This window comes from Gossypium arboreum, chromosome 8, assembly GCF_025698485.1.
Source record: "Gossypium arboreum isolate Shixiya-1 chromosome 8, ASM2569848v2, whole genome shotgun sequence".
Taxonomy (NCBI): Eukaryota; Viridiplantae; Streptophyta; class Magnoliopsida; order Malvales; family Malvaceae; genus Gossypium; species Gossypium arboreum.
In genome coordinates this window covers 8,962,906-8,990,436 of record NC_069077.1, presented here as the reverse complement: position 1 = coordinate 8,990,436, position 27,531 = coordinate 8,962,906, and the positions used below count along the sequence as shown (strand labels likewise).

Here is a 27,531-nt window from a genome sequence, read left to right as displayed (position 1 = left end):
TTTACTCATTTTTTACGCACATTATTTATTTTGGATTTGTATATTAATTCTTTAAAATTGTTTTATGAACCATACATCTAAATTTGCTTTACCAATATTATTAAATTCACTTGTTTTATTTATTTTAAATATTTTCGTGTATTGACTATTAACTTCTATGTATTATTTACCTTAGATATTTTTTATATATAAATTATTTGTTTTAAATTATTTTACATGTCATCTATTTTAAATCTTTACGTATAATATTTAGTTTGAATTACTTTATATGTTATTCATTTGTAAATTTTTATGTAGTGTTCCTTTTAAATTGTTTAAACACGTGTTACTTTAAATTTTTACTTTACATTGCTTTATTTATTTATTTCAAACTTTTTCATATAGTAATATTATTATTATTATTATTATTATTATTATTATTATTAAATTTATATATACCTTATTCTTAGTCCTTTTTATGGATTATTTATTTACAAATTTTCATATATAATTTATCCTAAATTCTTTATACATTATTTATTTTATATATATTATTTATATTAGACCTTTTATTTTATGTATACTATTTATATTAAGTTCCTTTTACATGTCTTAGACCTTTTGTATATAACTTCAAATTATTATATATATTATTTATCTCAAGTTGCTTTATTTTATTTAAAATCTTTCGTATATTAATTATTCCAAATTGTTAACTTTAAATTGCTTTTATAGTTTCTATTTTAACCTTTTATATGTAATATTTGTTTAAAATTATCTCATTATTTGTTTTAAGTTATTTTATATTTAATTTTTATGTTTATTAATGTTTCCATTTCATGTTATGGAGATTTTTTATTTAAAAGCCCTCATATTATTGACTCCCATCAATCCTGCCTTTAATTCATGTATTATTATTTCATGTTCCATATTCCTTTTTGTTTCATCTCATTCAAGTCATATCGTGCACCAAATGTAGTTGTCCAAACATGGATCGTTTCATTCCCAAAAAATAAATGCACATTGCTAAATGTCGCACTCGTTTTATTTAAAGAAAGGCAATGTTTCATATTTGGAAATTTTAAAAAAATCGTGCCCTATGTGTTGGGTTTCGATTTATTGTTTGACCGAACAATCGAATATGCTTTTTAAAATTTCAATGCATAAGTTTTGGAAATCATGAGACGATTTTGGTATTGAAGGTTTGAAATATCGTGTCCTACGTGCTGGATGTGATATTTTATTTCTTCGAAACAAGAGAATCTTAATCTTTTCATACTATTACATTTCTTTCAAGATCTTTTTTAAAAAAAAAGGGGGCAATATTTCGTGTTTAGAAATTTCAAGAAATTGTGCCCTACGTGCTGGGTTTCGATTTTTTAGTTTGACCCAAATAACCGAATAACCTTTAAAATGCCAATACATGAGTTTTGGAAATCACGAGACGATTTTGGTATCGAAGGTTTGAAATGTTGTGTCCTACGTGCTGGATGTGATATTTCATTTCTTTGAAACAAGAGAATCTTAATGTCCATTTCAAGTTACCCAAACATGCATAAAAAGGGATCGTATCTTAAATTTTATTTTAAATCTTTTCAACTCTCGACATTAAGACATTAATTAATCAATTAGGTACTAATTTTGGGCGTTATGAGGGTGCTAGTCCTTCCTCGTACGTAACCGGCTCCCGAACCCTTTTTCTCAAATATTCATAGACCAAAATAAACCAAAATATTTTATTAAAATGACCAAACTTCTTGGTGATCCGATCACACCTAAACAAAAAAGATTGGTGGCGACTCCCGTTTTCGTTTTTTGCTTTCAAAACCAAAGTCGACGCCCTTTTCAAAAAAATGGTTTCGACAACAGCTATTAGAGAGAAAATAGAGTTTAACGGTAGAGTGACCACTTTGTAACAAAACAAAAACGTAAGTGATTAAAACATAATATTTCAAACCTAAATAATTAAAATGTAATCTGATACAAATAAAAGTAATAATGCGTAGTTTAATCAAAATAATTCGAACCATATATTGAAAAAAAAAATCCAAATCGTGGGTTACATCAATCTTTCCCACATTGATTGACTTTTTTTTCATTTTCTTTTATTTTAGTGAACATATTGTCAGCAGTTTGACGGGCATTGAGTTTTGGAGTGTTGGGATAATTGGCCTAATGCAATGACAGATTTGATTTTTTATTTAATAATAAAAACATGTTTTCTAATCAATTTAATTTCGACTTAAATAAGAGACGATGGTCCACGTTTAAATTTTAAATTTATAAAATTTTGTATCTTTAAATTAGTTTTGAAATTTTAGAACAGGTCCTTGACAAGAAAAAGGACTTGAGAACTTAAGTTTTAAATTTAAGTTCATCATGCGAAATTGAAATGGGTGAGTTTCCATCTTACTTTGTACATATATCATGTATGGGTTTTGGTCGATTCTTTTCAATTTGATTTGGTTGTTTTGGACTCTCCGTCTACTGTGTTTTGTACTTGTATTACATTGTAATTATTATCAATGGCGGATCTAAAAATATGACTTAGAGAGGACAAACTTATATTAACATTGTCGACTACATATTTTTTTAGTATTAATTTTCATGTGTAATTATTCAATAATTAAAATATAGATGTATATTTATGATTTGAAATATGAATAAAATTAAAGTTTAACCTTTTAATCTTGATAATTACATTGTGCTTCCAATTTCTAGTAAGTAATACCAACATATCAAAATTTAAAATTAGTATGATTTTCTACCATCTGAAAAAAAAGAAAAGAAAAACAAACCAAAACTAAAAATATATATTTATTAAACTTTTTTGGGTTTAGAGAAAAATTTAAATTTTAAGAGATTTAATGAAATAAAATTCATCTTAAACGGGTACTATTTAAATTTCTAAAAGCTAGACTGCAATGAACCTTCAACTCATACTTTATATAATTTTCATCCGATTGAAATTTAGTTGAATAATAGTCACTCTCTAAATCCATTAACCGAAAGGTATTTACCGGCTTCCATAAAACATAAATTCCACTAAGAAGTGGATTAAAACTAATCTTCTCCCCAAAAATTTGATCACCATGCTCTTTCTCCATTAAAAATGACAATTAATAACTTCAATCTAAGTCTTAGTGTCCACTGTTGTTGTTTAACAATCTATTATTGTTGTTTCTTTCCAATTGAGAATTTTGGAAGTGGTCTAAGGGACCACTTTGGAATTTTATTATTTTTAAAAGAGAAAACAAAGAATCAAAATTAAGGCTGTTGGATATTTTTAAAATGGTTTTAATTAATGGAAACTAAACAACAATAGAAAGTAGAAACAGCTAAGATTGGACAAAGGGCATCTAGACATTGAACCCCCCTTTTCTTTTTTTGACTTTTAGGTCCCTTGCTTAGAATATATGCTCAGTTCTTGCATTCTCCAATAACCAATTATTCATTATTTTATTTTATTTTTCTTGCTTTTCATGTTTTTAAGTTTTTCTTTTTCCTGTTTGTTGTCTTATTATGAAGCTGTCTCCTTGTAAATTAGCTTTTTATGTCTGAAAACGAAGTCTAGTCATCGTCAACATTTTGCCTTTTTTTTTTTTGAGGTTTCATTAGTAAATTTTCACTCATAAATTATTTTTCTATTTTAAATTGGTTTTTAGTTTTTTCTAGAAGTGATTTATAAACTATTAACGTGCCATGTTCATATTAGTTAATTTCTTTGGGGGCAGACTAGGACTAACTTCAAGGATCAATGTGAAAATTAAGGAATAGTTTAAGGGTAAATTTACTAAAAAAGTATTTTTAAATATTAATAATTATTAGAGACAACATCTTTAATAATGATTAGGACAGAATCTCTTCAATTAAGGTATTTTTTTTTAACTTTGATACTTTTCATGTCTGTTTTATAATTTATGTTTTAGGTTTATAGTTGTCATTTTTAATAATGTCTGTCTTCAAGGTTTTAAATTATCTTCTTTAGGATAATAATGTGACCTGTTACGAACCCAATACTTGTTAATTAATTAGTAAATTTTGTGAAAAAAATGATATAATAGTTCTAAAATTGGCATAATAACAAGCTCGATTTTTAACGTTTACATATTGTGTCGATTTGGTCATAATTTTAAAAATTAACTATCAATATTTACACATTATCTCAAATTAATCTTAATATTTTTAAAGATTGGAACTTTAAAAAAATTCAAAACAAATATTAAATTTATCAATCAAACATTAAAAAAATACAAACAATGGAGTAGGGATGTCAATTAGGCGGCACGGGCGCAGGGAGTGCTCCCTCCGCACTCATCCACGCCAAGAATTTTCATCCCCATCCCCGCTCCTCGACCTGCTACAGGTACAAAACTCAAAACCATCCTCGCCATATGACCCACAAGACTAAAACCATCCCCACCCCACCACCCACATAGGTCCCCAACCCACCTAATCCCCACTATACTTGCCCCGCAATCCACTTCATATAATATATTTATAACTATCGGTTAAATAAATATAAACCAAATTTTTATGAAAAAAGTATGAAATACTTATCCTTCGAACTCCCACTACATTTGTGATATTATTCGAACGATCACCGTTTAAAAAAAAGTCATCACGACCATTTAATTGGTAAATAAAATATAACTTCAATTCTAGTTTAAAAATTCAGAAAATAAAATCCTTGCTTAATATCCAAATACAAACAATATCTCAAATATATCATAAATATATTCAAATGCAACACAAGTGCAATAATTAAATATTATTAAATTAATTAAATATTATTAAGATAATTATTAAATTAAATTTTTATAAATATTTATTTTTTAAATACGTTTATTATATTATGCAAGACGGGTGGGGATGGGGGAGGTACAAGGTCATACCCACGCCTATCCCACCACCTACGGCTGGTCTAATTTTTGCCTCCATCTCACCCAATTAAATGTGAAATGGGACGGGACCCAGCAAAACCCTCCCCATTGACATTCCTACAATGGAGTTTTTAAAATTTTTATTTTTGTTTTTTATTTTGTTAAAAAACTCATTTTAGTTTAAAAATTGGTTACATTTGACATGATAATACCCATCTTTTCTGGTGAAAAATTTTGATAGGGCAATTTTTCTATTAACAAAACCATCCAAAATTCAAAACAAATAATATTAATAATTAATTTTAATTAAATTAATTTCAAAATTAAATTAAATATTAAAATATTAACACTTTCATCTTTAAATATCAAAATATATAACTTTTGTTAAAATATACAGATTGGACAAAAAAACACATATACAATATTAGAAAAATCTCAAATTCGATACTAAATGATATATAAAGGCAACTTAAAATTTAAAATTAAGAAAATACCCCAAATATAATAGCATCTGGGTTAATGTACACTTTAGTCCTTGAATTTAGCAACTTGTACTTACTTGGTACTTAAAATTTTTTTGGATCTAACTGGTACATAAACTTAAAAACCGTAAACTAAAGTGGTACTTTTTTTAAGTATCTAAACTTTTTTTGGACCTAATTGGTACTTGAACTTGAAAGCCTAAATCAAAGTGATACTTTCTTTTAGATCCAGTCAATCCTTGCACCTCATGAGTATTAAAAATGAGAAAAGAAAATATTTTTCAATTTTATTTTAATATTTATTTATTAAAATACATTGAAAAGTTTTAAAAAACTTTTATTTTTTTTAATACTCCCAACCAGACTTAATCATGGGTTGGGTTGGGTTCAGTTCGAGCTAATGTAGAATTTTAGGTTCATTTTTTAGGTCAAAACTCGTCCTAAAAAATAGGTCTAAAATTCTGCTCAAGCCCAAATCAGACTAAAAATACTAAATTCAAGCCTAATACAATCCGACCCACCCATATTAATTTTAAAATAAGTTAAAAAAAATATAATACATGAAAATTTAGCAAAAGAATGAATAAAACTTGGTTTGCATCCTCCATCATTGACTGGGGTTCTTAGGTTTTTTGTCTTACAAAAATATCTTGATTTTATTGAAATGGAATTTATTGCCATTTGACGTTAGTTTCCATGCGCTTATTTTACAATACAAAGTCATGAATATCATTTTTATTTATTTTACTAACTCTATTTATTTCATTTTCTCTTCTATTCAATTCTCCAAATTTACTTCTCTTATAACCATAAGTTAGAAACATGAAGATGTGTGTTTCAAAAACTAGACAATTAAGGGAAAAATGAAAGAAAGTATAGGCACGTGTTTGGGCCGATCTGTTTAGAAAATGGGTTTTATTTTTATTTATTGTTTAAATTTATTTTTTGGATCTATATTTTTGTCTAAGCTCATTTTTCGAATCTATATTTTTATCCAAACTCTCTCACTTTTCGAACGAGCCTTCAGACCTAGACAGGTGACTCGGCTCGTGATAAGTTCTAACCCTACCCCTACCCCTTTGCTCTCCTTTTTCTTTCTTCTCCCAATCCCTCACTTTTCTATTTTTTTTCCTTTCATTTAAAAGACGTATCACTTTATTATAATTTTTTAAATTTAAATATCAATTAAATAAAAAAAAGTAAATATTAAATAAATATAAATTGTCAAATTTAAAGACTAAAGTCTACATTAATCCGACCCATATACTTAGATTACTGTCGGATCCATTAGCTTCATGGAGCAAAGACTGGGTGGTGGGCCTTAAATCCCATGCAACTTTGGCAAGTAAAACGGCTACGTTTGTAGTGACCTCACCAGTGACAATGGGTTCAAGCATATAGGCCCATTTAAGTTTGCTTATAATTTTAATATCTAATTCCATCCTCAAAGAATCATTATCGTATTAATTAAGTGTATTAATTAATATAGTCGTTAATTTGAATATTTATAAAATCTTAATTAAGTTAATGTACGAATTAATGAAAGATCAACTCAATTTGGTAATAACTAAAATATCGTTATTTGTATTATTTTGAAAATATTTTATCTTTTTATATAAAAATTTGAAAAATGCACATATATATAAAGGATTTAAACTCCATACATTATATTTTTAACATTTTTATTTTACCATTTCAATTAAAGCACATTGTTAAACTTTTGTTTTTCATAATCTAGTTAAAAAGTTTAATTTAATTATAACGAACTTATATTTATTACACGATCTTAGATCTAACTTGTTGATAAAGCAAATAATATTTATGACACATTACATTTTCAAGAGAAAATGTAAATTCAAACCTAAAATTATTGAAAAGAATAATCATGAACCCCAAATATGAAACTTAAAATAACTATGAAGAATAAAAAAGAATTTAAAAAAATTCCAATTAACATTAAACAAAGTGAGATAGGTGAAATAGTACATATTATGAATTTATGATAATCAAGAACATAATAAACCACAAAATAAAAAAAGTAAAAATTACAACTTACATTTTCTAATTTATCAACAAATTGTCTTTGAAAAGAAAAAAATCAACAAATTCGTTTTGAACCTAAAAATATTCAACAAATTTTCTTATAAAATAAACGAATAAAAAAATCCAGTAAAATAAATGAATAAAAAAAATTTCCCATTATTTTATCTTCCTAAAGTACCCAGCACTAGCACTTTCGAAATTACCAATCTACCCTTTCCATTCGTTACAGAGGGAAGTAGGCCTAGTCTTCTGTGTTTCAAACTTTAAAGGGCAGGGCGTCTGTACGGGCGGCACCATGCAATTATACTGTATACACAGCGAAGTGCTTTGAGGGATCTCAGCCGTTGGATTAATCCCGATCCCGGTCAAAAAATTATGCTGCAAATAAAGTGTTTGTAAGCTGGCTGATAATAAACGGTCCACTAAGCTGTCCGGTACCTGACCCGTGAACCGGTTATGATTCAAGTAAAGATTCTGCACGGTCGAGAACATCGGTGAAATTCGACCCGAAAGCATGTTATGGCTCAGATCAACGGTCGAGATCTTCACTTGATCGCCCGGTTGGACTGGACCGTAAAACGAGTTTCTTTGCAAGTGAAGGTTTGTGAGAGGAAATGAGAAAACCCGGTCGGGGATTGGACCGGTGAAACGGTTAAAACTCAAATCTAGGAAACTTAACTGGTCGAGCCGGGATAGGACACTGTCCACCGGTCCAGTCAGTTGGTTCCATGAGAGAGAGAGAAACTGGAGGGAAGGAGAGAAGGAGTTGGGGAGTGAACCGGTGAGAGCGTTCCGTTTTAGGTCCAACCGGGTTAAGGCTTGGGAGAGAAACGGAGGGACCGAACCGGAGAGGTTATTGTGGCAGAGAAGAACATTGGTAAGCTCCGGTACGGTCCCGACAGAACGAGGGATTTTACCGGTGAGTCGATTGTAACTAAGATCAAGAGTTTTAAGCCTTCTCAATCGACCGACACTCGCCGGTATATTCCCGGAGATAAAATTCCGAGTTATCGCAAGAACCCGAAGGTTCTCTAATTGCGAGATCGACATCGGCAACGACCCGAAGACCCGACCCGGAACCAGAGAAAACTCTGTAAGTGCTGAGAGTTTCCCAATAGCCGTGTCTAACCTTCCGGTTAAACCCGGAAAACCAGCACGAGGGTCACCTAGATTAAGAGCTATTACCTTATCGGACTCACAATAAACTCCGGTGAAGTTACAAGGATCGGAGGTGAAATCCCAGGAAGCAAAAAAACTAGACCCCGGTAAATCATTCATCGACTTCCTAATCAACTGTAAAGCTAAAAAATCAAGTGGGTCTAAAATTGCAAAAGCCAAGAATCTACATTGAAACAGAGCAGCTAAAAACAGAGCATAAGAAACCAATCTCTTTCTTCCTTGTTTCCCCATTGAAAGAGCCGATGGGCTTTTTTGGGTCCACGAAGGTTAGCTTTCTTATTGACAGAATACTATCAACTCAAAGATGAAAGCTTTTTTAATGGCTTGAAAGAAAATGAAGAAGAAGAAGAAGAAGACTGGAGATTGGGTAGTAAGAGGAAATGCAGAGTATTGATGGCTTATAGATACTGATTACTGAAAAGGGAGTGAATCAGTGAACGTATATTTTTTGGTTTTTGGTTATTGATTTTGTTTCATTATTGGGATAGGTTCGGGAATAAACGGTTGTCCGAGCCTACTCGTAAGGTAGAAATTTAGGTTCGGAGAGTGCGGAAGCTGTATTAGTGCAAGTATGTTCTCTTATAGAAAGTAGTGTATAGAAAGTAATGTTACGACAAAAGCAATTATATTTCACCGGATCGAGGTTTAGGGTTGTGAATTCCATTCCTTGATGTTTTATATACATGTATCAAACAAGTCTAGGATTGCATTTCAATTTTTTCATTAAAAAATAAGTTAATTAATTTTTATATATTTCACGCTATGTAAATTAGATTATTTTTTTAAAAGAAAATTCATGAGCCGCACAATTTAAAGAAAAATATAGCAAATACTCGTTATAGATGGTGAATGACAAGTTTCATTAACACAACAAAAGTTTTAGCCTTAGTATCAATAGAACATTATGATACGTTGACAATTAGCTTTGTCATAACTTAAGCACGACATATCCAGAGTGATTGCTAGCACTTAATACGTTAAGGAAATCAGCTCTGGATGGTCCAAAGCGACGAGCAAAAATCGATAAAAGAATCGAGCATTTACTAAACTAGAGAGAACGTCAACAAAATCATCATTAATATCACTTGTAAAACTAAGATTATATGCATAAAGACTAAAAACGTGCTACAAGAGCAGACAATACTTATTAAACAATGGAAAAATAAACAAAAATTATATAAAACTTAAGACAATATATGTCCAAATCGACATGTGAAATCATTTATTATTTTAAAATACTCTCAAAACGGAAACAAATTAAAAAGTTGACGAAGAGCCACCTATTTTTCAAGAAAAACTACTAGTGGCCGATGGAGTTTTAGCGAATGACAAATATCATCATTTGTCCATCACAACTTGTGGAGACAACAAATGTACCTACAAAATAGATTCGCAAACTGAAAAGAGAGAATACATGTGTAGTGAATGAAAAGAAGAAGAAATAAATGGTTAATGGAAGAGAAAAAAGGTGGATGATAGCTAGCCTAAAAGCTGACACTGACGCTGAGCAAATCAAAAAATAAGAAACAAATGGCTTGGGGAGAAAAAGATAAAAGTTTTTAGGGTTTTTTAGTTATTAATCTCTGCATTTAAGGAGGATTTTGAAATTATAGGAAAATCACTAAACCCATATAGAAACCCGACCCATCTTATGCCCAATTGACCAGAGAAAACCCATGCTCGACTGACCCAACCCATCACTAATCTAAACAGACAATTAGTAAGGATATTTATCAAAATTTCTTAAGAATATTTACTAAACAAACACCCTACTTTTCACTACATTAATCATGAATTTATTATAAAATTAAAAAAAATTCCAATGTAAATGATTACTTTTGTTTCCTTATTAATATTTTCTCTAGACTAAAATAAATCAGATAAAATGATCATGGGAATCTTTTTATTTAATTATATGATTATATATGTACCCATTATTCGAAAGGGTCAACTATACTCATGAACACTTTTATTTATCTTAAGTTACATTTTAGTCACTTATGTTTGAAATGTTTTGTTTTAGTTACTTACGTTATCATGTTGTAACTTTTTAGTCACTGAACTGTTAATTGCCGCTAACGTGACATGTTAAACACTCATATTTTTTCGTTTTGAACAATTTAATTTTTTCTTTATGTTCTTTAAACTTTTTTTTTCTTCTTTATTTTCTATTCTCTTTTGTTTCTCCCTTTGTTTTCTTATTTTCTCTATATCTTTTAACACGTCAGAAAGTTAATCGACAGTGAAGAAAGAAGTAAAAAATCGAAAGCCATCATTACCTATAACTAAAACCCATAAATCCATACAATGTTTCCTTAATAATTCTATTACGATATTGGCAAAAATATTATCAAACATGATTATTGTATCTTAATAATTCTATTATTGAATTATAATAATTGAAAAATATTAAAGATATTGCATCAATTTAAAAACAATGAAAATATAAAAACATTGAATTTCTTGCATTGCACGAGTAAATACATTAATTTATTTTAAGAAAATTTTATAATGATAACTTAATTTGAACTAGATTTCTCTAAGACGAGAGGTCTATCTTTTGCTCATTGACTTGTTTAGTTACGGAGTTTTATTTCTTTTAATTAAAAGTTTTGTATTTGGTTAATTGGAATTTTTTTATTTAGATAGTTGAATTCTATTTGAAGTTGAATTACATTTAAGTCTATTAATTAAAAAGTGATCGATATTAATTTTTAAATCAGATATGAATTTTGAGTTTATTAATTAAAATTTAATTAATTTAATCGAAATTAAAGAGAAAAGAAATTCGGAAAAAACCAATTTATTTTCAATTCTTAATAACCAAAATATATTGTTGACTTACAATTGAAATTTAAAACTTATAATTGTATTCTCAAAATTTTAATATTATATCAATTATGTCCATTCATTGATCTATTGTTCACTTAAACATTAAATACCAACTCGTATGTAACCCGTAAAATATGTAAAACAAACAAATATCAAGTGGTGGGATACGATGTTAGTTCCAAAGTGTAGACTGAACCACGACAGAGAGGGCAACCCTCATCCTTAACCAACCATTTATCTATACAAAGTTGATGGTACATATGTTTGCAGTTAGGAAGAACCCTACAAGTATCCCCATCTTTGAACTCTTCCAAGCATATAACGCAATGACACGATTCGATTTCTCCCTCAATCTTGTACTTAACAACGGTCCCGACCGTAATCGGCCTCGGAACTTCATCCGGCAACATTGATCGGCTTCGCATGGCGTGATCAATTGCCGCTACATATCTCGGCAACCTGTTTTCGGTATCCTCGTCGATATCCCGGCAAAAACAATGGAGCAGCATCAAGATAAACACGACCGTGAAGTATAAACAAGACCAGACAAGAAATACCATGAAAATAAGTATTATGATGATAATGGGGATAGCAAGCATGACCCCTACGGGTATTGCAATTATCATGCTGATCGGTGGTTCCATTATTTTGAGAGATTCGAAGAGATTTTTTTGGTATATTAATCAACTTAAATTCGATTAAGGGGCTATATAAAGATAAGATAATAGACTTTTATTATAAGTAGGATTTAACTATATAAATTAAAATATAATAATAAATCTATTCTAAAATCTTAAATACTCAAATTTTAACATTTAAACTCTAAACCCTAAACATTATTTATAAATTAAAACCCCTAAATTTCAAAAAAAAAAAGTTGGTTGCTCTAAGCCCAATCATGAAATCTTTTAATAACGAAGCTATGAGTTTTATTAGAATAATTACCATCACTAGCCCAAAACCTAAATGGATTTGAGCCAGATTGCAATAAGCTTTTAGGATTGATTCACAGGTCGAGCTCGCTTGATCTGGTTGCAGAATAGGTTCACATAGGACCCTATGAACATGTGTTTAGTCTAGAAGATGATACATGTCTATATGCATGTATATATTGCATTCTAATTATTGAATCTTCAAAATATCACTATCGTATCAATCAATTCATTCTATAATTAGTTTAGGCATTAAATAGTATCTCAAATTTGAGGTAGAATATATATATATATATATATATATATATATATTGCATGAAAGGAGTGAATAGTTATCCTATATTTTAATGATATTGTCTATTTTTAAATATGTCAAATCCAAGCTCTTTATATAATAAACACACACATATTTATTATTTTGTGAAATAAAGATGCTACATATCTAATTTGTATTGTATTTAACAACTAAACTGATAGAAAAACATGATTAATGCAATGTTGACACTTTAATCATTTATTTAAAATATTTTAAGTTTTAGGGACTAATTTGCAATTTATACGTCAGTTTTAAAATGTTTTGGTATTATCCCTTGAATTGACTTCATTTTCACCTTACTGAGGTTCTGGAAGCAGTCGGAAAATGTTTGCCCTTAGCAAAACATGTGGGAAATTCATTTTCCTAGATGGAAATAAAACATGCCTCACTATAATAACACAAGTTGTTGAAATTTCAACTAACACCAATATACTTTTTATTTACAAGTGGAAATTTATTTAGTCATATACTAAATGGAAAAATAAAAGTCAATATGCTCAATGCAAAATATTGTAATAAGATGGGTGGATTTTTTTAAATAATATTTCGAGTTTAAGTTTTATTAACGTGGGATGGTAGCGTTTGCTACAGTTTATTTGATAGGTGGAGAGGTTTATGCGATTAAAGTTGATCAAAGTCTAAGTTCTTTGAGTTAAGAGAGTTATTTTTAATCAGTTTACAACTTTTCATTCATCGAGTGAATTGTCACAAACTATTATAATCTTAACATTGTTGTACCGACAAGTCTTATGAATAAAAAAAATAAATATAAGAACTGTTTTATAGAAATCTAATTCGACTTAGCTTTGGATTTAATCAAAATGCCAATAAAGGGTAAAAAATACCATAACCATTTACGTTAGATGAAAGAACAAATTGGTCTTTTTGTTAAAAATTCATCCATTTTTATTGTTAAAAACCGGTCTCTATACATTAGTATTAAATACAAATAACATATTATATGTCACTGTTTAATTATTTTATCAATCGCGTTAATTTTTAACTCTATTTTAAACAAAAAGAAATTTTTGATTTCATATATAAGAATTAATTGTAATCTCCTTTTGCATCATCTATTACCAATAAAGAAGAACACTGCAACAAGTAAGAATGTGTTTGGCTCCTGAGAAAAAAATGACACCATTTTGAAACCTGGGGAAAAGACAAAAGGTTTTTAGGAACCCAAATTGGACCCGAAACGAAGAAAAACGAAAAACCAATCACATCATCGATAAATAAAAGTAAAAACCACAAAACCAACCTTCGACGAATTTCCCAACTTCATTTCTCCGCCGCCATCTCCGCCGTCTCCGAATCTTTTTCACCCTTAACTGTCTCTAATCTTTCAAAAACATAAAGCCCAGAGACGAAACTTAATCATTAATCCCATAATCACCACCACCAATGAATTATTATCTTCCATAATCAAATTTCCTCCCAAATGTCCTTTCATTATCTTCTCTTCTTGTTCTTCATCTTAAACCTTTTCCCATTTTGCTTTGCTGAAAACGACACCGTATCATGTCCCTTAAACTTCACCATCCTACGGCCGGCTCTTCCCAACAGACCCCAACACAACACCACCAGCGAGTGCCATTACCTCCTCCAAGGCCTCCGCCTTGTCCTCTCCGACTACCTTAAACGCACCGGTTTGTTCTTCCCTCCTCTAAACACCTCGGAGTCCTGTTGGGAATCTTATCAGTCCCTCCTCCCAAGTTTCAACATCCGTTCTTCATGTGGTCTCGAGACCGATTGGATCTCCCAAGGCTGCAAGAACTTAACCACGACGGCCGAATTCGAAGCTTCGACCCCAAACGCCACTTTAAACGACGTGGTTTTGAATTGTAACCAGTCGTTACATGGTTCAGCTTGTGCTTCATGTGTTCGAAGCTTGGCTAGTTTACAAGCTTTACACTCGGTGAACAGTTCGATAGCAAACGTGTCTGATTGTACGGATTACCCCTTTATTTACGCAGCAGCTGAAGCTAATTACTTGGGACCAGCTGATGAAGATACAGCTTATTGTTTGTTTTCAATTGATTTCAGTAATGGTGAAGGTAAGAAAAAAAATGTGAATTTGGGTCTAATAATTGGTGTTGCTATTGGTTTAGCTGTTTTCATTGTTGGGTTTTGGTTTGTTTATAGAAAACTTAAGGATTCAAAGAAGAAAGGAAGGGATCAAATTGGGAATCTTGAGAACAATTCTGGGTTGGATTCCATTAGTGAAAGTACTAATTTGGTTAAGTTTACATTCAATGAGATTAAGATGGCTACTAGGAATTTCGCAATAGATAACATTATAGGAAGAGGAGGGTATGGAAATGTGTACAAAGGGTACTTACTTGATGGTTCTGAGGTAGCTTTTAAGAGGTTCAAGAACTGTTCTGCCGCCGGCAATGCCAATTTCGTGCACGAAGTCGAGGTTATTGCTAGTGTTAGGCATGTGAATCTTGTTACTTTGAGGGGATATTGTACAGCTATGATGCCATCAGAGGGTCACCAGAGGATTATTGTGTGTGATTTAATGAAGAATGGGAGTTTGCATGATCATCTCTTTGGTTCCACTAAAAGGAGACTTACTTGGCCTATACGTCAAAAGATTGCCTTAGGGACAGCAAGGGGATTAGCTTACTTGCATTACGGGGCACAATCGACAATCATTCATAGGGATATCAAAGCGAGTAATATACTTTTGGATGATATGTTCGAGGCCAAAGTAGCTGATTTCGGACTTGCTAAGTTTGCGCCAGAAGGGATGACGCATTTGAGCACTAGGGTAACCGGAACAATGGGGTATGTTGCCCCTGAATACGCTTTATATGGCCAATTGACCGATAGGAGCGATGTGTATAGTTTTGGAGTAGTGCTTCTTGAGTTGCTGAGCGGAAAGAAGGCACTCAATATGGGTGATGAGAACCAACCTTTAGTGGCTGATTGGGCATGGTCATTGGTGAAGAACGAGAAAGCTTTAGAAGTTATCGAAGATGGCATGCTGGAGTTGGGGCCGCCGGACGTTATGGAGAAATATGTGTTGATAGCGGTTCTTTGTTCTCACCAAGAATTACAATGCAGACCATCTATGGATCAGGTTGTGAAAATGTTGGAAACAGACATTTCGGTTCCTTCGATCCCTGATAGGCCAATTCCTATCGTAGCTCGTATTGATGAGATTGAGAGATCTATAAGAAGTAATGGCTCAGGTCAGTTCATCAGTTCTGGTGGTTATCAGATGTTTGGTTATGAAAACAGTCATCATTCTGATTATAAGATGGGAGGGACAAGTTCAGGGTCTTCAATAGAAGTTCCTCATAAACACAACTCAACATAATAAAGGACCATTGAGCTCTCCAATGGTGTTATAAGGATACAATAGATTTACAATCAAGTAACATTCATTTAAAGTCGATAGATATAAGGCATACAGTGGTCATTTCCATTTGTAAGTACTTAAAAGGTGTACATATAGCAATTTTTTTTCTCTATCCAACATCAATTGATTTGTTCAAAGGTGTATTGTATTGTGTTGTTTTTTTTTTTTTGGAAATTCTTCTCTTCCTGATCCAACTCTTCTATTGAGCTTCAAAGCTGACTTTCTTCATATAGAAAGGGGAAGGCAAATTTCATCTTCAAAATAAAATAAAATAAAAGTTAATATATATTTAGCTCTAAATTAAATAATTAATTATTCTAGTTGACATTGAACTTAAAAATTGTTAATAAGTTGTTACCTGTCGTGGAAATTTTCAACTTCTCAATAAATCTTCGAAATATTGATCATAGATGGCGGACAGATTCCTCTTAAAAGGTCTGTTATTGGACTTTGTCTTCCTCATCTGTCAAGATTTGTGTCAGGTTCATAAAGGAGGAACACCTTTTACCTATTCAACTCTTATATACAATAAGAAATGAATTCAATCCCCATCAATTGCAAAATTGTGAGTTTGCAGGGTGGATGGAAGGTGTTCTCCCTTAAGAACATGGCGCTATTCCCGAAGAAGGTAAGAGACAAAGTTCAAAGTTTATTGAAGGGGTTTGTTGGCCCTCAACGAATGACACCTTTCTGTTAAAGGAATTTCTACTCACTTGAAAAAAAGGCTTTGAAGTATGATTCAACAATGATTGATGGACTCCTCTTAACAGGCAAGGTGTTGAGCTTAGGTTCCATACTCAATATCAGCCTTGGAGTTTGTATTTCGCCTTTACCAAGAGCTGCATCTGGTTCATGAAGGGAAATGCCTTCCATCCTGCAAACAAATTCACAAATTACATTGGTGGAGTTTTAACCCATATTCTATGACATATTGGAGTAGAATAGGTAAAAATGGGGTTGAAAAAATCAGTAAATACTTTTTAGTTTAGCAGCAATGTTATAATCATAAAAACTTAAACTCCATCCTAAACAATCCTATTTGTCTTTCCAAATATAAAAATTGAAAAAATTAATAAAATATTTTAAAATATACGACACATTATCTAATTGGTTTTTCTAATATACATGGAACGAGAAGCAGGTAAGTGAAAACAAATTTAGTATAAACTAAGTAGAAATTGCTGCCTAAAATATGCATTAATTCTATACAAAAATAAAATAAAATAGAAGGAACCAACTTTGAACGAAATTGCCCACTGTGTTTCTCCGCCGTTTCTTGGTCTGCGCTATCCGGCTTATTGCACATCATCTCATCTTCCAAACTTTTTCTTTTTCCAGTTTCCTTTAAAACTCTCAACGAAACTTAAAAAGTTAAAATCATAATTGCCTCTATGAATTGCTATCTCTCATAATCAAGTTCGACCCCTATGTCCTTTCACTACTGTCTTCTCTTCTTCATAATCTCAACTTTCTTCCCAGTTGGCCTTGCTCAAAATGGCAGCTTACCATGTCCCTTGACCTTCGCCATCCTCCAACCCATACTTCCCACCACCTGGTCCCAACTCAACACCACTTTGGGCTGCATGGCCGTCCGCCAGGGTCTCCGCTTCGTTCTCTCCGACTACCTAAGACGCACTGGTTCATTTGTCCCTCCCTTAAACTCCTCCGAATCATGTTGGCAATCTTACCAATCGCTCATCCCAAACTTCAACATCCGTTCCTCGTGTGGTTTCGAAACCGCTTGGATCTCTCAAGGCTGTATGGATTTAACCACGAAGTCTGATTTCGAAGCTTTAATTCCAAACTCTACCTTAACCGACGTGGTTTCCAACTGTAACCAGTCTTTGCGTGGTACCGCTTGTGCTTCGTGTACTAGCAGCTTGGCCAATTTGCTAGCTTTATACTTGACCAACAGTTCGATTGCAAGCATCTCTGACTGCGTGGCATACCCGTCTATTTATGCAGGGGCTTCTGCTATTTACTTCGGAGCAACTGACACGGCCATTTGTTTATTTTCACTTGATATCCCTGTCCCTGATACCAGCAATGGTGAGGGTGAGAAACAAGGTGTTAGTTTGGGTGTATTAATCAGTGTTGGTGTTGTTGGTCTAGCTGTTTTCATTGGGGCCCTGGTTTGTTTATAGAAAATATAGGGATTCAAGAAAGAAAAGGAGGATCGAATTCGGAATCTTGAGACAGATTCTGGGTTGGATTCCATTAGTGAAACTATCGATTTTGTTAGGTTTACATTCGATGAGATTAAGAAAGCTACTGAGAATTTCTCTACAGATAACATTATAGGAAAAGGAGGCTATGGCAATGTGTACAAAGGGTACTTACCTGATGGTTCTGAGGTAGCCTTTAAGAGGTTCAAGAACTGTTCCGCTACCGGCGATGCTGAATTCGCTCACGAAGTCAAGGTTATTGCTAGTATTAGGCATGTCAACCTTGTTGCTTTGAGGGGGTATTGTATAGCCACGACACCATTAGTGGGTCATCAGAGGATAATTGTATGTGATTTGATGAAGAATGGGAGTTTGCATGATCATCTCTTTGGTTCCACTAAAGGGAGACTTACTTGGCCTATACGTCAAAAGATTGCACTAGGGACAGCAAGGGGACTGGCTTACTTGCATTACGGGACACAACCAGCAATCATTCATAGGGATATTAAAGCGAGTAATATCCTTTTGGATGATATGTTTGAGGCTAAAGTAGCTGATTTCGGACTTGCCAAGTTTGCGCTAGAAGGGATGACACATTTAAGCACTAGGGTTGCCGGAACAATGGGGTACGTTGCCCGAGTATGCATTGTATGGCCAATTGACCGATAGGAGTGATGTGTATAGCTTTGGGGTAGTGCTTCTCGAGTTGTTGAGCGGAAAGAAGGCATTCACTATGAGTGATGAGAACCAACCTTCTGTATTAGCTGATTGGGTGTGGTCATTGGTGAAGAATGAGAAAGCTTTGGACATTATTGAAGGTGGCATGCTGGAGTTGGGGCCGCCGGAAGTTATGGAGAAATACGTGTTGATAGCGGTTCTTTGTTCTCACCCAGAGTTACAATGCAGGCCATCTATGGATCAGGTTGTGAAAATGTTGGAAACAGATATTTTGGTTCCCCGATCCCTGATCGGTCAATTCCTATTGTAGCCATTGATGAGATTGACAAATCTACAAGGCAAAGTTCAAAGTTTATTGAAGGGGTTTGTTGGCCCTCAACGAATGACACCTTTCTGTTAAAGGAATTTCTACTCACTTGAAAAAAGGCTTTGAAGTATGATTCAACAATGATTGATGGACTCCTCTTAACAGGCAAGGTGTTGAGCTTAGGTTCCATACTCAATATCAGCCTTGGAGTTTGTATTTCGCCTTTACCAAGAGCTGCATCTGGTTCATGAAGGGAAATGCCTTCCATCCTGCAAACAAATTCACAAATTACATTGGTGGAGTTTTAACCCATATTCTATGACATATTGGAGTAGAATAGGTAAAAATGGGGTTGAAAAAAAATCAGTAAATACTTTTTTAGTTTAGCAGCAATGTTATAATCATAAAAACTTAAACTCCATCCTAAACAATCCTATTTGTCTTTCCAAATATAAAAATTGAAAAAATTAATAAAATATTTTAAAATATACGACACATTATCTAATTGGTTTTTCTAATATACATGGAACGAGAAGCAGGTAAGTGAAAACAAATTTAGTATAAACTAAGTAGAAATTGCTGCCTAAAATATGCATTAATTCTATACAAAAATAAAATAAAATAGAAGGAACCAACTTTGAACGAAATTGCCCACTGTGTTTCTCCGCCGTTTCTTGGTCTGCGCTATCCGGCTTATTGCACATCATCTCATCTTCCAAACTTTTTCTTTTTCAGTTTCCTTTAAAACTCTCAACGAAACTTAAAAGTTAAAATCATAATTGCCTCTATGAATTGCTATCTCTCATAATCAAGTTCGACCCCTATGTCCTTTCACTACTGTCTTCTCTTCTTCATAATCTCAACTTTCTTCCCAGTTGGCCTTGCTCAAAATGGCAGCTTACCATGTCCCTTGACCTTCGCCATCCTCCAACCCATACTTCCCACCACCTGGTCCCAACTCAACACCACTTTGGGCTGCATGGCCGTCCGCCAGGGTCTCCGCTTCGTTCTCTCCGACTACCTAAGACGCACTGGTTCATTTGTCCCTCCCTTAAACTCCTCCGAATCATGTTGGCAATCTTACCAATCGCTCATCCCAAACTTCAACATCCGTTCCTCGTGTGGTTTCGAAACCGCTTGGATCTCTCAAGGCTGTATGGATTTAACCACGAAGTCTGATTTCGAAGCTTTAATTCCAAACTCTACCTTAACCGACGTGGTTTCCAACTGTAACCAGTCTTTGCGTGGTACCGCTTGTGCTTCGTGTACTAGCAGCTTGGCCAATTTGCTAGCTTTATACTTGACCAACAGTTCGATTGCAAGCATCTCTGACTGCGTGGCATACCCGTCTATTTATGCAGGGGCTTCTGCTATTTACTTCGGAGCAACTGACACGGCCATTTGTTTATTTTCACTTGATATCCCTGTCCCTGATACCAGCAATGGTGAGGGTGAGAAACAAGGTGTTAGTTTGGGTGTATTAATCAGTGTTGGTGTTGTTGGTCTAGCTGTTTTCATTGGGGCCCTGGTTTGTTTATAGAAAATATAGGGATTCAAGAAAGAAAAGGAGGGATCGAATTCGGAATCTTGAGACAGATTCTGGGTTGGATTCCATTAGTGAAACTATCGATTTTGTTAGGTTTACATTCGATGAGATTAAGAAAGCTACTGAGAATTTCTCTACAGATAACATTATAGGAAAAGGAGGCTATGGCAATGTGTACAAAGGGTACTTACCTGATGGTTCTGAGGTAGCCTTTAAGAGGTTCAAGAACTGTTCCGCTACCGGCGATGCTGAATTCGCTCACGAAGTCAAGGTTATTGCTAGTATTAGGCATGTCAACCTTGTTGCTTTGAGGGGGTATTGTATAGCCACGACACCATTAGTGGGTCATCAGAGGATAATTGTATGTGATTTGATGAAGAATGGGAGTTTGCATGATCATCTCTTTGGTTCCACTAAAGGGAGACTTACTTGGCCTATACGTCAAAAGATTGCACTAGGGACAGCAAGGGGACTGGCTTACTTGCATTACGGGACACAACCAGCAATCATTCATAGGGATATTAAAGCGAGTAATATCCTTTTGGATGATATGTTTGAGGCTAAAGTAGCTGATTTCGGACTTGCCAAGTTTGCGCTAGAAGGGATGACACATTTAAGCACTAGGGTTGCCGGAACAATGGGGTACGTTGCCCGAGTATGCATTGTATGGCCAATTGACCGATAGGAGTGATGTGTATAGCTTTGGGGTAGTGCTTCTCGAGTTGTTGAGCGGAAAGAAGGCATTCACTATGAGTGATGAGAACCAACCTTCTGTATTAGCTGATTGGGTGTGGTCATTGGTGAAGAATGAGAAAGCTTTGGACATTATTGAAGGTGGCATGCTGGAGTTGGGGCCGCCGGAAGTTATGGAGAAATACGTGTTGATAGCGGTTCTTTGTTCTCACCCAGAGTTACAATGCAGGCCATCTATGGATCAGGTTGTGAAAATGTTGGAAACAGATATTTTGGTTCCCCCGATCCCTGATCGGTCAATTCCTATTGTAGCCATTGATGAGATTGACAAATCTACAAGGAATCGTGATTTTGGTTTCGAGAAAGGAAGGACAAGTTCAGGCTCTAAATTAGAAGTTACTCATAAGCTCAACTCAAAATAATAGGATCATTGAGTTCTTCAATGGTGTTCCCTGTTTTGTTTAGACTTTTGCTTCGTGAGCTGAGAGTTAAATCTGATGGCATAAAGATACAATAGATTTACAATCAAGTTAGATTCAGTTGAATTCAATGAATATATTGGGCATACGATAGTCACTTCAATTTGTAATAGCGTCTTGTTTTTTTCTCTGCTGCATGAATTGATATCTTGAAGAAATGGTGTTTTTTTCTTTTTGGAAATTTGCTATGAGCCTTGGCATAGGATCTAGTCACAGGTCAATATGAGCAAGAATTCTGATCTACAGCCTATGGTTACTCAAAGAGGCAGATTTTTGCTATGAGCCTCGTGCATGAGTATAAGATATGGATTTGTGTATAGTGAGTGCATGCTCAATTATTTTTGCATATATTTAGAGAGTTCTTGAACGGTCATATCCCTATACCCATATCTGGGCATACATGGACACAATAACTTCAAGAGATATAAAGATCCAGATCAAAATATAAATGGAACAAGAGAAAGAAGACACAAATGAAGCAACTATCGTTCTGTTTAGAATATAAATATGATAGTAGTTTACATATGAATCCAGTTATAGCTTGTATGGCATTTCAATGCTCACAAGTATTTAGGAACTGATAAAATAAGATAAATTCTGTTTCTCAAAGCACATTGACAAGTCCATTGAAGACCAACCTTCAATTATTCCTATAAGTAGCAAAGGGCTGCAAGCCATTGAGTATATAGAGATTCTTAAGCTAAGCTTATATAGTCACAATAACATTTTCTTCCAAAACATCAACAATGCTAGGGTTTCTTATAATCTTAGGTGGCTTATATTGACTAGCTGGAGTTCCATTCTCTATTGCTAGTTTTAGTAACCTATCAAAGCTACCACATTTCAAAACTGATAGTGATAAAGGGCTTATCTCTCCTTTGTTCCTCTGCACCTTATAAATACTTCCTAAACTGTCTTCGAGATCTGAACAACATTTTCTAAGGTTTGATTCCTGCAACTTGTCCTGCAAAATCATATCACAGTCTTTAACTTCAATAAAGATCTTCAATCTCTTAGGACTTGAACCGAAGTCAACGGAACTCGTAAACTCCACAATCTCTATCGCCATGCCCATAGTATTTCTCAGTACAAGTTGAAATTTTTCCATGGCAGCCATCAGATCTCCCTCAGTCACTATCTCATTTGAAGTTTTAGGAGCTCGCATCACAAACTCCAGCAAGGGAGATGAGTTGTAGAAACCAACAACTCTTACAACATCACCTAGGCGATATCTATAAAACCCTCTATAAGTAGTCACAACTACTTCATACACCTTCCCTACTTCAACACCACAAACATCCACAGTTTCTTCACCAACAACATTGTTCTCAGCTAAATCAAATGGAAGGAACTCGAAATATGCAGCGGTTGGAAGCATAACAAATCTAGTCAAATCAGGTGGTTGCTTGATATCCAAGTTAATGGCCACGCAACACTCTGATGCAAAGTAATCCCCACCTACCAGAGGTACCTCCCCTGCATAGTACTTAAGCTTGGAATAGTACTGCTTCATACTACCGGTCATGACACTTCTAATATATCGAACATTTGGCCATAATTTACTCAAAATCCCACCCCAATCCTTCTTTTCAAAAATCAATCTAATTCTATTTGACAAATCTGGTTGTGGTCCACCAAGAACCTGAACAACAGAATCCCTCATTCGAACATCATTAATCAACGAACACAGTATCCCTTTTTCAATATCATCACATAGTTGCTTCCACTTGGATTCTAAGACCCACATAGCTTTAATCAAACCTATGGCATATGGGACATGAATAGCATCTATAGAATCAGAATTTCTAAGACCACAGAGAAGGTGACAGTACATTTGGTGCTCAACATTTGATCCAAGAATCACTTCCATGGGGCTGCTGAGAGACATAAATAGAGAGCGATTCGGATTACTACTACTATGCAAAGGGAATGAAGAAGCTGCCATTACCTTGAAACCCCCTTTCGTTGTTGTAATGCTATCGGCATATATAAATGCTAGCCTCTTATTCACTTCGGGCCTTGGAGGAAAAAACCTAAAAATTGAAAAAAAAAATAAAAATCATCGAATTAACAAATGTCTTTGAACTGAAAAGAAGATCAAATCATAATGCACTTATTTAAATTTGAAAAAGAAAATTACTTCCGAAGAACAGCGGCGCTTCCTTGATGAGCTATATGCGACGCCCCTTTTGAAAGCGTTGAATCAAAGTAAGGTATCAATTTAGGCTTCATTGAACTCGTTCCAGAACTACTCAAAAAAAAGAAGATTAAAAAGTCAAACATATTGAAATTTTTGTTGACTTCTAAAAGAAATAAGTAGAGTAGAGTAGATCAGCTACCTGTAAAAGAAGCAAACGAGAGGATCAACGGACAAGAGGTGGCGATGATCGTGATCATCATCACTGGTGCACTTGTCTCCGTCGGCTAATTGATTGATGTAATCAGCGTAGTCATCGTAGCAAGATAACGGCACGGAGAGTCTAAAAGTGGCGGCGTCGATCAGGAAATTGTGATCTCCAGCACCGGGGAGGTGGCGTTGGAGATAACGCACGCCGCGCTGGTGTTGGAGGATGGATCGGAGAGTCTCGGCCTGATGACGAGAGAAATCCTTCGTTGATTCCTCTAGTTGCTTCAACAACGCGTCGTCTGTCATCTTAAAGTGAGGCTAGTGGTACAGTTGATAACCGGGTTCACTTACTGGACAACTTGGTGGTGGCGGTGGTAGCGGAAGACAGTGGCAGTAGAAACAGGCGGGTTGTTTAAATAAAAAAAAAAAAGAGAGCAGGGATTTTGACACGTGTTATGACTTTTGAAATTTTGGTACGAAGAAAATGAAAGAAAGATGCATTTGGATTATTTCAATTTTGGACAGCTAGATTTTAGCTTTAGTCAAAATGGATTCGGGTATTAAAATAATTTAAAAAAAATTAGAGGAATAAAAAATATTTTAAGATATTTAATTAATATAATTAAAACATAATCAGATATTTTAAAATTTATCTAAATATATTATTAAAATAAATGATTTCTCAAATAAACTTTCGATAGTTTTAATTTTTTAAATTAATAAAATTAATAAACATTTTAAAATAATTAATTTATAATTTAAAACTAATTTTAAATACTGTACTAGATTAATAGAATTGAAAAACAAATTAAACCTTTAAAATTTTAATTATATATTAAACAAAATATTTTAAATATATATATATTACTATAGCAAGTTTTGAAGCAATTATAGAATTCAATCCTCAAAAAAAACTATTTTTAATTATTTATTTTAAATACTGTTTACAAAATTTATTTTTGTAACATAATAAAAATATATTAGATAGATGGCTTTAAAAATATACTGTTTTAAACGAAAAAAATTAATTTCTTTACCATATTATATTTATAATATAAATAAATCTTAAAAATGATTTAATATATTTTAATTAATACATACAATTAACATATATAGCATTTTAGATTGTTATGATAAAGATATTAAGTCGGTTCAAAATTTACATACATAACAAGTACAATTATATCAACAAATTCAAGCGATAAATTGTTAAAATATTAATCGTATAAAAGATACAAAATATTGTAAGTGAATCCCTTCTCTTATTTTAAATATAATATTTTTTTCCCAATAATTAACTGACTTCACTTACCCAAAGTCCATTAACATCAAAGTCCATCAATTGATTTTTGAAAAAATTAGTTAATAAAATTAAAGGAAAAGTTAATCTAATTAAAAAAAATTATTGCAATTAAACACGATCACAAAGTCGAGTTAAGCTCGATGTTAACTTTTAGGCTTGAGCCCAACCCGACCAAAAATGGACCTAAAACTTTGTCTAAGCTCGACTTTAATAAAAATGCTAAATCGAACCTAACACAACATGCATTAAAAAATTTTATATTATTTTTATATAAAATAATATTTAAAAAATATAATATATCAAATACACTAAAATATTAAAATAAATATTTCCTAATAAATTAAAAAAAATTATACTTAAATAACACTAACATAGTTACAACTTAGGAAACAAATGCCTCTAATATAGTAGCAAAATTAACAATAAAATAAGAGTTATACAATATCCAAACATTAATAATAAAATAGTAGCAATATAATAGTAAAATGATAGCAAAATAATAGAAAAATGGCAACAAACGCCAATGAAATTTTTTAGGCCAATTCAAAGTTGGACCTAGCTCGGACCAAAAATATTATCGAGGCCCAACCCATTTAGAAAATGAGTCTATATTTTTGTCAAACCTCCCACTTTTTGAGTGGGCACAAGCCCTGAACAAGTGACCGACCCATTATCATGTCTAATTGCAATGACAAAAATATATATTATTAAATTTTAAATTGTTTTCCTTTCAGAACTATGTACATTACGATATAAATCCCAAATCAAATATAACCCGGTAAAAATATCATGGGAACCTCTGTATTGATAGTCAGATTGCATTTTGTCACATTTACTCAAAAAATAGACAAATTAGTCACTATACATTAGATCAAAGAGCAAATTGATCATTTCAATTAAAATTTTCATCAATTTCTGTCAAAAAATTGATCTGTATGCGTTAGCATGAAGTACAAATGACATGCCACGCCATGTACTAATTTTTTGTCAACCGGACTAATTTTTAATAATATAAATTGATGATATTTTAAAACAAAAGACCAAATTGCTCTTTAATATAATGTACGAGGATTAATTTACCTATTTTTAAATAGAATGAAAAAATCAATCGACTCCAAGATATAAAACCCTACATGATAATTTTACCAATATAACCCTATCGTTTCTATTTCAAAATTATTTAAAGCAAATTATAAATTTCCCGTCATGTATGTGTTTTCCATATGCTTTTTGATGGAGAACTGTCTGCTGTAATCTTCACGACTCTCTGTTTCGGTTGTTGCCGTCGCTTCCTGCTGCCATTTTCTTTGACATTTTCATCTGTTTTTACTACGTCGACTTTCACTATGTGATGATCTGAAGTCCCTTTTGAAGACAATACCGAATACGAACCCGGAACGAATTTGTACGGCGAATTCGGAGATGCTAGTATGTAATCAACCCGAGTACCGTACTTGCATGTCCCTTGCACACCTGCAAGCATAGAAAAAAATAAAACCATGCTCGCATGACATTCACTGAGAATTTTAATCAAACAGTTGGTGGGGTCATTTTTTTACTTTGTCCTTTGGCAATCACGACGACGGGCTCACATTCCCCTGCGAAATCCTTGGCATCAGTGTACTGTTTATTCTTTAGGTATTTCATTACTTCAACCTTTGGTGTTGGTTTACCAATTTCTTCATAGTACTGTAAAATATAAAGTACATTTATGGATACGTTGCTTTCGGAATTGAGAATTAAAATAGGTAAACTACATTAGTAGTCACTTAACTATGGAAAAGAATAATATGGTCATCCAATTATGAAAAAGTTATAAAAATTTTAACCAACTATTCAATTTTATCATTTTTATCACCAATTTTAAAATTTAACAAAATAGCAACTTTAGCCCTCAACATCCATAAATTTTGTCAATTTAGTCACGAATCTAAAAATTTAATCCTCAACATTTACATATTATGTAATTTGTTATTTTTGTTGCAATTTTATTTTTC

The 27,531-nt window shown here is 33.0% G+C and overlaps 5 protein-coding genes and 2 pseudogenes across 5 annotated transcripts; 3 read left to right on the top strand and 4 right to left on the bottom strand.

Moving 5' to 3' along the window:
• Positions 1 to 7,315: 7,315 nt before the first annotated feature.
• On the bottom strand, positions 7,316 to 8,992 carry LOC108468965 (leucine-rich repeat receptor protein kinase EMS1-like). The gene has a single exon (XM_017769835.2). It carries the CDS (start codon positions 8,795 to 8,797, stop codon positions 7,595 to 7,597), a length of 1,203 nt encoding a protein of 400 aa, XP_017625324.1. The 5' UTR covers positions 8,798 to 8,992; the 3' UTR covers positions 7,316 to 7,594.
• Positions 8,993 to 11,550: 2,558 nt separating this feature from the next.
• Positions 11,551 to 12,042, bottom strand: LOC108468530 (RING-H2 finger protein ATL66-like). The gene has a single exon (XM_017769409.1). The coding sequence runs from the start codon at positions 12,040 to 12,042 to the stop codon at positions 11,551 to 11,553; it is 492 nt and encodes a 163-aa protein (XP_017624898.1).
• A 1,676-nt stretch (positions 12,043 to 13,718) lies between these two features.
• Positions 13,719 to 16,153, top strand: LOC108470279 (probable LRR receptor-like serine/threonine-protein kinase RKF3). The gene has a single exon (XM_017771576.2). It carries the CDS (start codon positions 14,088 to 14,090, stop codon positions 15,972 to 15,974), a length of 1,887 nt encoding a protein of 628 aa, XP_017627065.1. The 5' UTR covers positions 13,719 to 14,087; the 3' UTR covers positions 15,975 to 16,153.
• Positions 16,154 to 17,141: 988 nt separating this feature from the next.
• On the top strand, positions 17,142 to 19,417 carry LOC128296582 (probable LRR receptor-like serine/threonine-protein kinase RKF3; annotated as a pseudogene).
• A 525-nt stretch (positions 19,418 to 19,942) lies between these two features.
• LOC108470280 (probable LRR receptor-like serine/threonine-protein kinase RKF3) lies at positions 19,943 to 22,065 on the top strand (annotated as a pseudogene).
• Positions 22,066 to 22,358: 293 nt separating this feature from the next.
• Positions 22,359 to 24,702, bottom strand: LOC108470281 (probable indole-3-acetic acid-amido synthetase GH3.6). The gene is made up of 3 exons (XM_017771577.2): positions 24,224 to 24,702; positions 24,025 to 24,132; positions 22,359 to 23,917 (listed from the first exon to the last, which is right to left on the bottom strand). Exons 1-3 carry the CDS (start codon positions 24,535 to 24,537, stop codon positions 22,591 to 22,593), a joined length of 1,749 nt encoding a protein of 582 aa, XP_017627066.1. The 5' UTR covers positions 24,538 to 24,702; the 3' UTR covers positions 22,359 to 22,590.
• Positions 24,703 to 26,668: 1,966 nt separating this feature from the next.
• LOC128279479 (uncharacterized) lies at positions 26,669 to 27,316 on the bottom strand. Its single transcript, XM_053018426.1, has 2 exons — positions 27,094 to 27,316; positions 26,669 to 27,007 (listed from the first exon to the last, which is right to left on the bottom strand). The coding sequence occupies exons 1-2, from the start codon at positions 27,179 to 27,181 to the stop codon at positions 26,739 to 26,741; spliced, it is 357 nt and encodes a 118-aa protein (XP_052874386.1). The 5' UTR covers positions 27,182 to 27,316; the 3' UTR covers positions 26,669 to 26,738.
• Between the last annotated feature and the right edge of the window lie 215 nt (positions 27,317 to 27,531).

Excerpts from the sequence above, each read along its gene's own strand:
- LOC108468965 (XM_017769835.2), bottom strand. The coding sequence starts at position 8,797 with ATGGGGAAACAAGGAAGAAAGAGATTGGTTTCTTATGCTCTGTTTTTA.
- LOC108468530 (XM_017769409.1), bottom strand. The coding sequence starts at position 12,042 with ATGGAACCACCGATCAGCATGATAATTGCAATACCCGTAGGGGTCATG.
- LOC108470279 (XM_017771576.2), top strand. The coding sequence starts at position 14,088 with ATGTCCTTTCATTATCTTCTCTTCTTGTTCTTCATCTTAAACCTTTTC.
- LOC108470281 (XM_017771577.2), bottom strand. The coding sequence starts at position 24,537 with ATGACAGACGACGCGTTGTTGAAGCAACTAGAGGAATCAACGAAGGAT. Across the intron at positions 24,133-24,223 it reads CTCGTTTGCTTCTTTTACAG|TTCTGGAACGAGTTCAATGA; the intron begins GTAGCTGATCTA and ends TTTTTTGAGTAG. Across the intron at positions 23,918-24,024 it reads AGCGCCGCTGTTCTTCGGAA|GTTTTTTCCTCCAAGGCCCG; the intron begins GTAATTTTCTTT and ends TTCAATTTTTAG.
- LOC128279479 (XM_053018426.1), bottom strand. The coding sequence starts at position 27,181 with ATGAAATACCTAAAGAATAAACAGTACACTGATGCCAAGGATTTCGCA. Across the intron at positions 27,008-27,093 it reads CGTGATTGCCAAAGGACAAA|GTGTGCAAGGGACATGCAAG; the intron begins GTAAAAAAATGA and ends CTATGCTTGCAG.